Raw genomic sequence first — 12844 nt, 5'->3', positions numbered from 1 at the left:
CTTCGCTCCGTTTGCAACGTACCACACGAGACAGATTGTCTGCACCAGCCAATATATATATCGCGAAAGAAAACACGTATTGGCCCTTTTCGCGGAGCAGTTTGTTTTAGAGAAATGAGATGGCGATCACGGCGGCGCGCCATACGTCTCCTCAGCGACCGCGCACCAATAGGAAACCATTACCGCTTCTACCTTGCTTCTGTGTGATCAGCTGTCGGAAATGCAACTGAGTTTTCGCTCACGCACTGTGCTCCAATCATGCTGGATTGAATCATGTGAATTGAATACGTGTGCAGTAGTTGGCGGCAAAAATAGTGACTAGTACATTAAGGAATAGAATGAATCTGTGTGGCCAAGTTCGCTGACCGCTGCTGCAACTCTCCGTACGTGTTTCGGCACTTCTAGGTGTACGGCTTTCCTCGAGAATACAGAAATTTGCTCATCCGCCAGCGTTGTATCGCTAACCTTCAAGGAAAGGGCTTCAGCCCCGGAACGTCAGCAAGAGTGAGTACCGCTCGTTAAACAAAGGGAGTAGCGCGGCTTCCTGTCATAGTAATTTTCGCGCACAGTATCTACACATCTACCCCAACTGGCACAGAAACTTACGCCCACTCTATCGCCAACGTATCAAGAAATAGTGAATGGGCGCACACTTGAATAACGCGCACTATACATACGCACAATAAGTCACGGTAATACACATAGCGCACGAATGGTCGAAGCTGAATGTTTAGTGACGGTGCACAAGAGTAAGCGAGTTACTAGCGATAATACATCCTTGCTACAACGTATTACAATGTGCAAAACAGCTACGTTTCAAGCCTTGTGCGCAGAAAGAACAAATCTATAGGAACTGAGCACACTCGCGAGCAATTAGGCAGGAAAAAATCAGATAGTGATGGCACCGAAGAACTTTACTGAGTCAGAAACGTGACAACCGCTGCTTCAAAATATTTGCCAATAAATAACGACAACCAAAACACACTTATCCTGATTCAGTTCATGGGCGGAAAGCTTGGATAGCTTGGAAATACATATTTAGCCACACTTTTAGACAAGCACTATATACGCTGCTCGCGCCGTTTGGACATAACTTGATCAGCACCGAAAGCGCTTTTGCATGTTCTCTGAGGCGTTGGCCAAAACTTCGTGTCGTCCGCCCACTCAACGTCTACGATATCTCCCGAAACAGAGGTTTGCTAAGCCGCACCAGCGTCATATACATCTCTTGTAAACACGGAGGCAACGGAGGCAAGCAATGGACGCGTCACCACGTGATCAAACATGGCAGCGCCCACGGGATCGCCGCGAACAGGGTGACTAGAGATGCGCTCAAATTTCGCGTTAGGCATTATCGAATTTCTTTTCTTTTTCTTTTTGTTTTGGTAACGCTACGGGTGTTTCCTAACGGTCTCTCGCAGACTTCCTGTAAATATCTCTAAGAGAGCTTACAATTAGACACAGTTGAATTTGTGAGAGGGATTAGAAAAATAAAAATGAAAAACCAGCGCAGGGATGATGTAACGATATTCTATTACAATGCACTTCTTTATCGTGCTTCGTCAGTGGTCAGGGCGGCGTTCCGCCAGCGTTATCACCAGGATCGGCTGGCCGTCAAACATGATGAGAAAGCAGTAGAATGAGAGAAATTAATCCTTGCATTTACCTGCATAGTACTTAAGAAGCTTCAATATAGCCTGTGGTTGGGAAAATTGGTTAACAACATGGACCTGGCGCAAGAAAAAGACAGACACACTCGAGAAGAACGCGCTCCTCGTCGGCTTTCTGGCGTGTATATCCACCTTTTGGCACTCAGATCCCTTTCATAGGACTTAACATGGCTCATTCTCAGCCACGTAACAATTTTCCCGCGTTTTTTTTTCTAACTGCGTTGTAAAGTAATCCTCACTACTCCAAAGGAGTAATTTAATTTTCGTGCTTTGATTACTTTTTTTTATTTCGGGTCCGTTTTAATCAGTCCTATTTAAATCTCTCTTTTTTTCTCAATTTCACTGTCAAATGTCGAAAGGCCACAGTTTAGATGGACAGCAAAAGCTGATGTACTATAGACCCATTTTATCAGCGCCGTGTCATGACCACAGAAATCTTCCGGTCATGCATTTTTCTCAGCCAAGTCAGCGAATGAAAAATAATATGTTGCCTCATATAGTTAACTATAGGTACATTCGACCGATTCTTTAACAATACCACGCAGCATCGACTAGCCGGCCGGTGAGCGCCTTCTATAACGGCGCGAAGCGACCAGATCAGCAAGAACTTGTTTATCTCTTGCTCGATCGTCTCTTTTTTCCTGCTGATTGCGTCGCTTCGCGCCATTAGAAGGCGTTTACCGGTCGGCCATTGGACGCTCGCGCCGTACTGTTAAAGAATTGGTCGACTGTAGATCGTCTTGATGGGTTCAGATATAAGGCCCCATGCGTCCAGCTCATGTCTGTATGTATTTGTCAAACATTCTATCTCTACAGCAAAACTGGTGCCACCTGGAGAGCTCTATATGGGCTATTGTAACTTGTGCGGTTCCAGAGGGCTTAATCGGAAGTCATTTGAGTGTGTAGCATAGAAAGGGTCCATACGCATTTTTTTTGTCCTAAGGTAAAACATCAGCTGCCCGTATTCACAAAAATGTTCTAACGCTAACGCTATTCATAAGAGCAGATGTCAGCCGATCTTATAGTATAGGCGCAATGGCAAACAGTACTTATGAATGAAAAGCTTTGTCAATTCGGCCCCAGAAATTTCTGTTTATTTGAAGTTGCATCAAATGAACATGTAGAGCACAAATTTATTCCACTATTAATTACACTAACAAAACAATCATTATTTCAGAATTTCGCTCAGATTTGTGTGTAATGATGAATCTTTGTGATACCGCTGTGCGAAGAGGAGGAATAGAAGGAGTGGGAAGTGCGCGAGCGTGGTGCATCGTATGATGGGAGCAAAGACAGCACGGACGACGACTAGCTGCTGAAATTTGATGCAAGCGCTGCAGCTTCGCAACAGAAAAAAATGATAATAAATTAAAAAAAGCGCCAATTGGCTAGGCACACGGTGCATCGATGAAGAAGGGGGAAAAAAAGAAAGAAGAAGAGAGATAGAAAGAGCAGCGAAAGCTGCGAACACACGTCGGCCTTTCGAACGAGAGAAGGCGGCTAGGGAGCGAGCTTGACGGGCCCTTGGACCCGGGCTCACGAGGTCTCTACATAGCCGTCTGTGCACTTACCGATGACCCGGGGTCTTCCCGTAGCAGGCTGCGGCGTTCAGGATAGAAAATGTAGAAATATTTAAAAATAATTCTAAGGTTATTTTGTATTGCATTGAGAAGTTCTACCACTGTCCGCTAGAATAACAAGCACTGGGCACCTATAATGGCCAGAAAATTATTTTCTTAATGAAGAATTAAAAAAAAATTATTCATTCATTCATTGACGAGGTCCCGATTGAGTTTCTAACTACGGGACCTCCTTCTATATATACGGAGCTTGTAATTCTTATCTCACTACTAACATAAAAAAAAACTTATTGCTTGCTTGCTTGATTGATTGATTGATCGTGCGGCTTTTTGGTCTCTACCGTGAGACAAGTGTACGAGCGATGCTCGCAGCGGGACAGTGACAACAGTGTACACCAATACGAGCGGCCGAATGGCCGTTTGAGAAGCGAGTGATACTGCCGAGATGTCCATATGCGCGTAGACTGCCGCCGACGCTGTCTTCCTCTTGCGCTATTTTGCGCAGTTTGTTGCGTGACACCGCTATGCGCACATCAGCCAGAACAGACCAACCCAACCTTTGCCTCCATGTTTTCAAATCCACTCTCTTCTGTGCCTCTTTTATTTGTCCTGTGTCACGCTGCTCAAGATTTTGCTGTTCGACAAGATGTGCCAATCAGCAACCGAAATGAACACGCTGTTAATAGAACACGTGCCAAGTTCACCTTCACAACACGAACGTGAACAAAAACTGCACTACAAACATTCGAGCCATGAATTGGCTCAAATATTTCTTGTGCGCTGCTTGTGGTGCATTTGCTAATCTGTGAGTTTATCTCGCCAATTCAACGCAGATCTGCCGCTAACTATGGATGAAACACCCTGTCTATTATGTCAGTAAACAAAGGAATCAGACGTACGTCATGCATGCGATGGGGAGCCATAGGTAACACATACCAATCGCACGGCCCGAAATTCTAACTTATCCTCCCATATGGATGCATCAAGAGAGCTGCGACCATGCGCCTGCGAACTTTGACAAATGCTGTCCCTGCGATGAGTCCGCTTTTACAGCGTTCTGCTCTCGCGCCGTTTCAACCTGTGTCCATATGCCCCTGAATTGTTTCCTGCTTAATTCATTCTCACTTGATACCGTGCTCCTACTACTTTGTTGAGGGCGCCGTCAAACGTCGGCAATCGCGCTCAATCACGTAGGGGCGACAATGAAAGTGGGGAGGCGGTCGGCAAACCTACCATCCGTCATCAGTGAGCGGAATGATTGCTCTTGTATGCAGGCCATCTATGTGGGCTGGCGAGTGACCACACTTCCAGGCCGCACCCACTGGGCGACGTCCCCAGCGCGTTGCACCGTGCAACACACTTGCTGGCCACGTCTGAGCAGTGCTCCCATGGCGCGCGGAATGTGTACTTGTCTTCCCTCGCCAACTGTCACTTCCATAACCAGCGGGCCGTTGACTCGAATGCTGCGTGCATAGCAGCGCTTGTTTTTTGTTCGACGTCGTCTGGGTCTAACCGAAGCCGTTATTGCGACATTAGGCGAAATTAAGTGTGCTGCGCATATCAGCGACATGTCGTTCATGGTGTACATGCTTTTAATTAGGCCCACGAGCTATCCTCTCAGGCCTCGCTCGCTTTTATCGCAGCGAAAATGAGTTTATGATCAATCAGATTCTGCCTTCATCGCGGAATAGAGCGTACGTGGACTTAACCTACGTCACTAAAAAAACTACTTTTGATGTGTTTATCAAATGTGAAATGAAGTTATATACGTGGCATAGAGAGAGTCATGCGGGCAGCGACAGCGCGGATATTTTCTCTGCAGTGCGAGGACGTTGTTACATCCCTCAGCAGGTGGTTAAGCGTTAGCGAGGGCCGTAAACAGACAGTCGCTTGTCATTGTCGAAGGCTATATGTTGGTGTGCCTGCCCAGAATTTTCGGAGCGGTTCGTAGGCCGACATGAACGGCTCGCAAGAATAGACTCCAGCGAAAGAGATGATCGAACTCGGCAGCCATGGGCATATCGCGCTTTCCTGCACCTACATAGGTGGCGCAGCGGAAGTTGACATATATCAGAGAAAGAGGTGACAAGGAGGGCTCAAGGAAACACGCACGTCTCGAGAAGCAAGTGGCCTTTAGTGTAGCTCAGCAAACTCCGTTCTAAAGAAACGCAAATGTGTCTCAGCGAACGTGAGGTTGCATTTAACGCCCTCCGCGTTACATATCATCGAATTAAGGAGACCACGAGCAACGTAGTCCACGTTCAGTCTCTTTGCTTGCAAAGAACAAGCGCTGTAAAAAGATCGCCGCATCGGATCAACGTAGAAGTTTGCGGCGGAACCGGTGTTGTAAACACGAGTACATTTTTTGTCGTGTTTTCAAATATCTCTTTACTGGTCTAGAGTAAGCGCCGAACACTTAGTCGAATGGTGACCATGGTACTGCTTATTGTTGAGCGAAGCTAGCGCTGGCAGTCATAATGCTACTTACAATAAACGTCACGTGCATTCACGACGAGACGCATGTCTCACTGCATAAGGCGAGCTGTGCAATGCTCTTTGAGAATCCGTAACTAACGAGGAAACAGGGACTGAATTCACAAAGCTTTCTTTCGTAAGTACTGCTTACCATTGGACGCAGCCTTTACTAATAATGCATACTAATAATTTTTTTTGTAAATAACGGGCCTAGTTAGCAGTGCCAAAACAAGAAGCTGCGCGCGATACGATCAGCTCCTGCCAGCACGCGCTGTCTCGACAGTCAACGTCTGCGATTAGTGTTTTTCGTACTATAAGGTGATTTCGTAAAAGGGCGACGTTTTAAGGTCACACTTTTTAGTTGAATATTGCATATTGACTAAATTGTATACTTTTGAAGGAGCATCATTCCTCGTCAGCCGCATTCCCAACGATTTCAACTCATTTTCCACAGTGTTTCACAATTAGCTCACAAGAAAAGCGAAGCAGAAACACTGAATGCGGCGCAACATTAAAAAACCCCTAACCAAGGTGGCCCCATGAAAAGCCTTCTTGAAATACTCTGCGCACACGACCATTTCATCGCTCACATTCTTCCCCAGTCCGCCGCTTTATCGGCCACAACTTGTTTCGTTTCTGAACCTTCGGAAAATGTTGCAGGCTTATTTTCACCGATATTTCATTACTTTAGCACCGAGGCACAATGAACATGCGGTTATTTTTCGCCCGTCGATCGCTTTTCACCATTCCGAAGAGCACTGAAACGCTGCGGAAACCGCATAAGCCGTGAACCAATCATCGCTCTACGGCTTGGGAGAAAATCCGCGCGGTGGCGCCAGCGTATATGAACGGCTAGGGTGCCTCGATGCGCTCTCTCCGCTGCCTCTCCGTGTGGAGAGAGCACGTCGAGGCACCCTGTGGACTACCTACAATGCTGCTCTAGCAGACAATGCAGAGGACTTACAAAAACTTGCGAATGCAAAGGGGATGAAATGAAGCGAGACACGGGATGATCATTTTTAAGTTTTATGTAATTTTTGAAAGTCGCCTATGGCAGATAACGTAATTTTTGTGTTTCAGCTGTATTATTCGAAGAGACGGATCGACATCACTAGCAGGATAAATCGGCCGGAACACATAATTGGCTTATTAACTAAAATTCACAAATTACTTCGTAATTAATTACTCTACGGCACATATTGCAATTTACAAATTGTAGCCAGGGAGTTTGCAAGACGTATCGACTTGAAATAAATTTCCAGGATTACACCTGTTCGGAGATATTATTTCCGAACGTGTGGGAACGGACACACATGGGCCTTCCAGTTACTTTCGTGCTTCAATGCATAAAATATAATGTTTGTTATAAAAGTAAGTGGAACACCCGCCGGGGTGGCTCAGTCAGCTAAGGCGTTGCGCTGCTGAGCACGAGATCGCGGGATAGAATCCCGGCCGCGGCGGGCCGCATTTCGATGGAGGCGAAATGCAAAAAACGCCCGTGTGCTTGCGTTGCAGTGGTCAAAATTAATCCGGAGCCCTCCACTACTGCGTGCCTCATAATCAGAGCTGGTTTCGGCACGTAAAACCCCAGAAAGAAGAATAAAGAAAAGTAAGTGGAACAACATAGCATATTACGGCGAGTTTGATGGCGCATATATAAAAAATTATCACCCTGAATATCTAGGCCACAAATAAATCGGGAATCGCCAAATACGGCAACAAATAGGAGGGAAAACATGTACGGTAGCACAAAGCGCAGTGCCTAGCTATTTGACGCCCAAGCTTGCTGCCTGAGGCCAGAAACGTACCGGAGCAAATATTCGCAACATATGAAGCATGCGTCTGCTGCAGCAAAAATCTGGCGACAACTCAGTACATTGTACGGAATACCAACATATTCAGCTTGCAGGAACCGTAGGAAGCGTCCACCTTCCATAAGCGCAGGGACTAAAAGCGGATGGAAGCGCGAACTGACCAGCAGTCGAGGTAAGCGAGAGACGTTTAGAGTATTGGACGAAAAAAAAAAGGAAGGAAGAAATTGAGAGAGTCGGATTTGTTACAGGCACAGGTTTTATGGAGAGAAAGATGACTAAGGAGAGATAAGGAAGGTACTAGACTCCAATATATGTAGCAAAACCTGATTAGCTCAAGCAGTCTAGGTGACTGGTTCTTGCCGCCCTGTTTCAAAGGGGGATTCCAATAGAAATCGCCACCACCATCACCATCACCATCATAATCATCATCGTCAGTGCGAATAGGAAAATCACTTGCTAGCCCAGCCCCTGACACTGAGCTATAAGAAAGAGATCGCGACGCGTTCAGCGGCCCTGTACCTCCTTCGCAAACAACTCCACAAACACTACGAGTGACGGCACGTGCTCTATGACCCCGAGCGCGAAACCCATGCCGCCGGCCGTTGTCGGTATGGTCTGGTATGCGTGCGTCGCCGTAAATTCCTCGGACAGAGCGATTTCTCCTCTCGCAGCTGTTCTGCCCCACACAGCTGCATCAATGTGGAAGCGAAAGCCTCGGTCCTAATCTCGTCTGCGTCGGGCTTTGTCAAACGAACAGTGCTCGTGCACGTCGGTGGCGTTATGGACGCAACTTGTATCTGCCGGTGAGATTGAAGGCTCCTTAGACTGCATTTGACGTCTCGCAGAAGCTTCGCATCCGCTAATTCGTCAGAGCAAAAAGCATTCGAACAACAGCAGAGGCAATGGCAAAGGATTGTCTGGGCAAAGGCGCTGGTAGAGAGTATCTTTCTGCCGCGTTACTTTTTCGCTGCCTCTGCGTGCTTTTTTTTTTTTTTTTTTTTTTTTTTACCATGAAGCTGTATTTGTCACTTTCCCCTTGCGTTTCCAGATTTCTGACGCATTCTATCTGGGAACAGGGCACAGTACTGGTGAAGAAAATCCCGAGTGAAGCTATAGTAGCGGCCGGCACTGCGTTCATCGTTGACAGTCGGCTTTTTATTGAGAAGCGACTAATGCTTTTCTCTTTATGGTCAACTTTATTTTTATGAACATTCCTGGATAATATAGTAAGTTCATGGGCAGAAGGTGTCGGGCTAGTTACGCCACTTGTTATGACTGCCCCTGTAGTGGATATGGTGGACACTACTTCTGTAATGTGTATACGATGTGCTACTCTTTGGTGCCGCGTTCGCTGCCGGGAAATGTGGAAAATGTGGAGAACGGGAACCAAGCAAGATATGTTGCTTCTTCTACCTACTTCCTCTACTCTGTTAAGAAAAAAACAAGTAAAGTTCAATGCTCCCTTCTCAAAAACTGCGTACAGTAACACCACATGGTAAAGCAGTTTGGGAGTGAAATTCATCTGTTGCAACCCGCGAACGTGCATCTCAACAGCAAACTTTAAACAATGTCATTTGCAGGACGACACACGTAGACAAGCGGCTGTTCGTCAGTGTGAGGCTTATGAGCTGCACATCCCTTACGCTATAGAAATGCGTTACATGCGCGTATGCCGCGCATGTAACGTGCTTATGGTGGGACATCGCATCAGAAATGTTCATTTGTGCACAGCAATCAATGTCGCGTCATTCGGGCTAGGAAAGCCTTCATCAGTATTAATGCATTTCACTCTCTGCTTAAAAGAAGCGGATAGCCATATCAAACAACTATACATAATTAACCGGATCAAGCCGACAGTTATATATATATAAAAAAAAGAGGGATAACTTGAGTTGCCGCATGTGTACTTGAAGCTGTCTTCGATATAGAAAAGAGCTTCAAGCATAGCTTGGAGGCGCTTGGTCTTACCAAGAGCAAAGCGCGAATTCTTAGGTCTACTGAATATACCTGTGCTGTTTGCAACACGTTTCACGGTGACATCCGCCAACACATTCTGAAGGAAACAACTCAGCATCCGCCACTGCGGCGGTTCTTGTCACTGCAACAGCACACAACACGTTACTCTGCTTTGTTCGTTATTTTTATACTTCTTTTTAATTTCGTTACTGTAACGCACTCCTTCGCCAGCGCCTTTCCTTGATGTGGTTAGTATAGGACTATGCAGGTTTCTTGCACCGGATGCTTTTATGGTGCCAAATTTTTGTTTTACGTAAAGACTTTGACGAGTGTAGAACGCCATATGTTGCGAGCTGGGAATAGTGGTGAATTCCATGGGGCGAACAGGAGTGTTAAATGATTTGAACGTTCCCTCCCGCTAGCCGAGACAGACATGAGCTCTACTGAGAACTTATTTGGAGCGTTTAAAAGTGCCATCTTTACCTTTATGAATTCTTTAGGAGCAAAAACAAAGAAAAAAAATGTTTTAACTTAATGTTTTAACTTTCAGATGGAACTTAACTTTTTTTACATCTGTAAATTAAACTGCACTTCAGGCTCTTCGGTAAAAGAGCTTAGTGGCGCGCGGATACGACTAAATGAAGAGAATCGAAGATATCCCCATTGTAAGCGAATGTGGACAGTTACTGAGCAACACTAGAAAACGCACTTTCGTACAACAGTCAGTCGATTCTTATCTGTAATAAACCCGTTCAGTTGCTCTGGTTCACAAGGCAGCGTTAAGCGTCATAATTAACTCTATTAGGTTGGTATCTGGCAGCGCTGCCGGTTTGCGGCGGTCACACTCGATCACGGCAACTGGGTTCCTTCTTTCCAACGACGAGATGGCGCGCGGCACGTGGTCTTCTCGAGGTGTGATCGAAAGCGAGGAGTGAGAAAACGGAGCGAGCGTGTGACGCAACGCCAAGAGCGCGGGCAGTGCTCACCTCGTCGACCTCGGCCTTGGACAGGGAGATCGCTCCGGCCGCGGTGTCCGCGAGGGCGTACAGCAGCAGGACCAGGAGTCCCGAGGAGGCGAGGGCGGCGGCGGCAGGTCGCGGCATGGGCTCGCGTCGTCGGCGGACCGTCTGCGGCCGAGTGGCTGCTGCACGGCTCGCGGCCAGGCATAGGCAGGAAGGGGAACAGATGCGCTTCCAAATGACGACAGCGCTTCGGTCGGGGAGGAGGGGCTCGTTAGGCCTCTCCGCAGATGCGCTGCCGCAGTCGTGCTGCGGCAGGTTATCTGGTGCACCGAGCGCCGGCGCCGATGCTGCGCCAACACCGACGGACGACTCTGCCGCTGGCGTGCTCGACGCAACTGCCACAGTGCGCGACCACCGCATCGGAACCGCGCCACTCGTAATGCGCGGTTGTCCCTCCTTACCAGTATAGGAGACGAAGACAATTTCCTCCTTCATCCCCAGGGATCCGTCGTGACCGGCGCGTGCCACCCAACACGACCCTTTGCCGTTTCAGAGGAAACTACTAGGAAACCGACCCGAAATCACTCATTTCGTTCTGTTTCTTGGCTAGTGTCGCCAAAAAATTTGTGACTCTCGGAATGCGGTGGCTACCTGGGGAGAAGAGTGAGCTGAGCTGACGCAGTTTGTTTTTGCTGCGTGCTCCTTGAGACACCCGCGGCAAACGGCCGCGTCTCACACGCTAAAGGGACACCGCGCCGGAGCGGGGGATTCCACGTTGCTCGCGGCGAAAAGAGGGTCTTCACAAGGGTCGTGTCACCCAGATCAAATCAGCGCTGCGGCGCTTGATACACTTTCTCGACTCCCGGACCGAACGAGGTCAAACCGCTCCCCGACGCCACCGACTGTCACGGCTCTAGCGTTGGGAACTTCTCGGCGCGAGCACTTAATTTAGCTATCTGCTATACAAACGGAGCGCAGTTATAAAAGGCTTGTAGCCGCACAATCTCTAGAAATAGTGTCAGCCCACCATGTTGGCTCTTTTCCGTTTTGATCAAAGAAAGGTTTGCGCCAATGCGTTAACTTCCATTCGCATGTTTCTGTACTGACGTCACTTGACGGTCCTTTTCTGCGTCTTCGCGCTTGGCTTTTCCGATATTAAATCTCCCGATGGCGCATTCTCCAATGTCGAACGGGAAGATTTGCACTGCAGAAAAGCAGGGTAGGAAACAGCTCATGGACTACGTTACGCTCTTTCCTGGAATTAACAGGCAGCACTAAGAAGCTATAGCCACTTGAATAAGTACGCGTGTGCGTGCGCTCCGTAGTATGCTGGAATTTTACCAGTCAACCGCTGACGCGTCAGTTGTTAAATTTGGACTCACGAAACCTACACCGCGACAAAACAAAAAGAAAAGCTTTCATAAAATGCTATGAATCCCACTTTCGTGTAATAAAGGACACGCCCACAAGGTAGCGAGAGCGTATATTGTGAAAAAGAGAAAAGAAGACTTGCTTAATTACCCTCATTATATATTATACTCGTGTAGTGCGTCTATCTTCAAGACACTGTCGACGAGCAGTGAATGCAGCCAGCACATGACCCACAGGCCTAATGATCGAGGCAAAGGTCGCCTTGCGAGAGGTGTGTGTTACATGAACACTTTTTTTTTTTAATTCTGAAGTACATTCTTTTTTCTCTTGCTGGTTTCTTAGTATGCTGAGTCCCACATATTCCTTATTTCCCTGCGTACGAGAGGCGCGGATATTCCATTTGTTGTTCCGATGCTTACCGGTCGTAACTTCATACATCGCGCTTCATGATACTGTAAGCGAAAATTTATTAACGAGCTCGATATTTCTAGTTCACGGTCTTGTTTAAGTGTGGGAATAATTCGCGGACAGTAAATTTCGCCATGCTGAAGGACAGCATGTCTACTGTGAAACGAGCGCGAATTGTTCGCTGGAAAAATTTTTCGCGAATGGTAGGCAACTCGCGGAAATCGTAAAAATAAAGTCGTTTACGCTTTTCAGTTCGTGGCTATGCTCCGATCGGGGAAAGTTCATGGCATACCTAAAAGTGTCTTAGATGTATACTGTTGGGAAAGTTCCCTTTCATATTTTTATTCAGCAGAGCGTGCTGACAAACAAAAGCGAGAAAATTTGCTTTACTTTCCTGCCGATAAATTTTTTGGATGGCTATTGTTCCGCGTCAGACCAGCACGGTAGAGCATATTTGCCTGGTTTGGATCCTATAGAGAAAGCGCGCTGCGCTTGTTTTAAATTGTTTGCTTTCTACAAAATGAGCATAAGAGAAAGCACAACGAGGTTATGAAATTATCTACACTGCATACCGCGAGCAGAGCATGCAAGAAGACAGAAAAGACGAG

General features: G+C 47.1%; 1 protein-coding gene across 2 annotated transcripts in view; it reads right to left on the bottom strand.

Moving 5' to 3' along the window:
• The window catches only part of LOC119457096 (coagulation factor IX-like), a 131769-nt gene extending 121105 nt beyond the window's left edge, over positions 1-10664 (bottom strand). For both annotated transcript variants that reach the window (XM_049665106.1, XM_049665105.1), the window contains exon 1: positions 10482-10664. In XM_049665106.1, coding sequence (XP_049521063.1) covers positions 10482-10598 — 117 coding nt within the window. In that variant the 5' untranslated portion in view covers positions 10599-10664. The remainder of the gene's footprint in view (positions 1-10481) is intronic.
• Between the last annotated feature and the right edge of the window lie 2180 nt (positions 10665-12844).

Source organism: Dermacentor silvarum, chromosome 1, assembly GCF_013339745.2.
Source record: "Dermacentor silvarum isolate Dsil-2018 chromosome 1, BIME_Dsil_1.4, whole genome shotgun sequence".
Lineage (NCBI taxonomy): Eukaryota > Metazoa > Arthropoda > Arachnida > Ixodida > Ixodidae > Dermacentor > Dermacentor silvarum.
The sequence above is the reverse complement of the archived record's forward strand: the minus strand, read 5'-3'. Positions and strand labels throughout refer to the sequence as shown.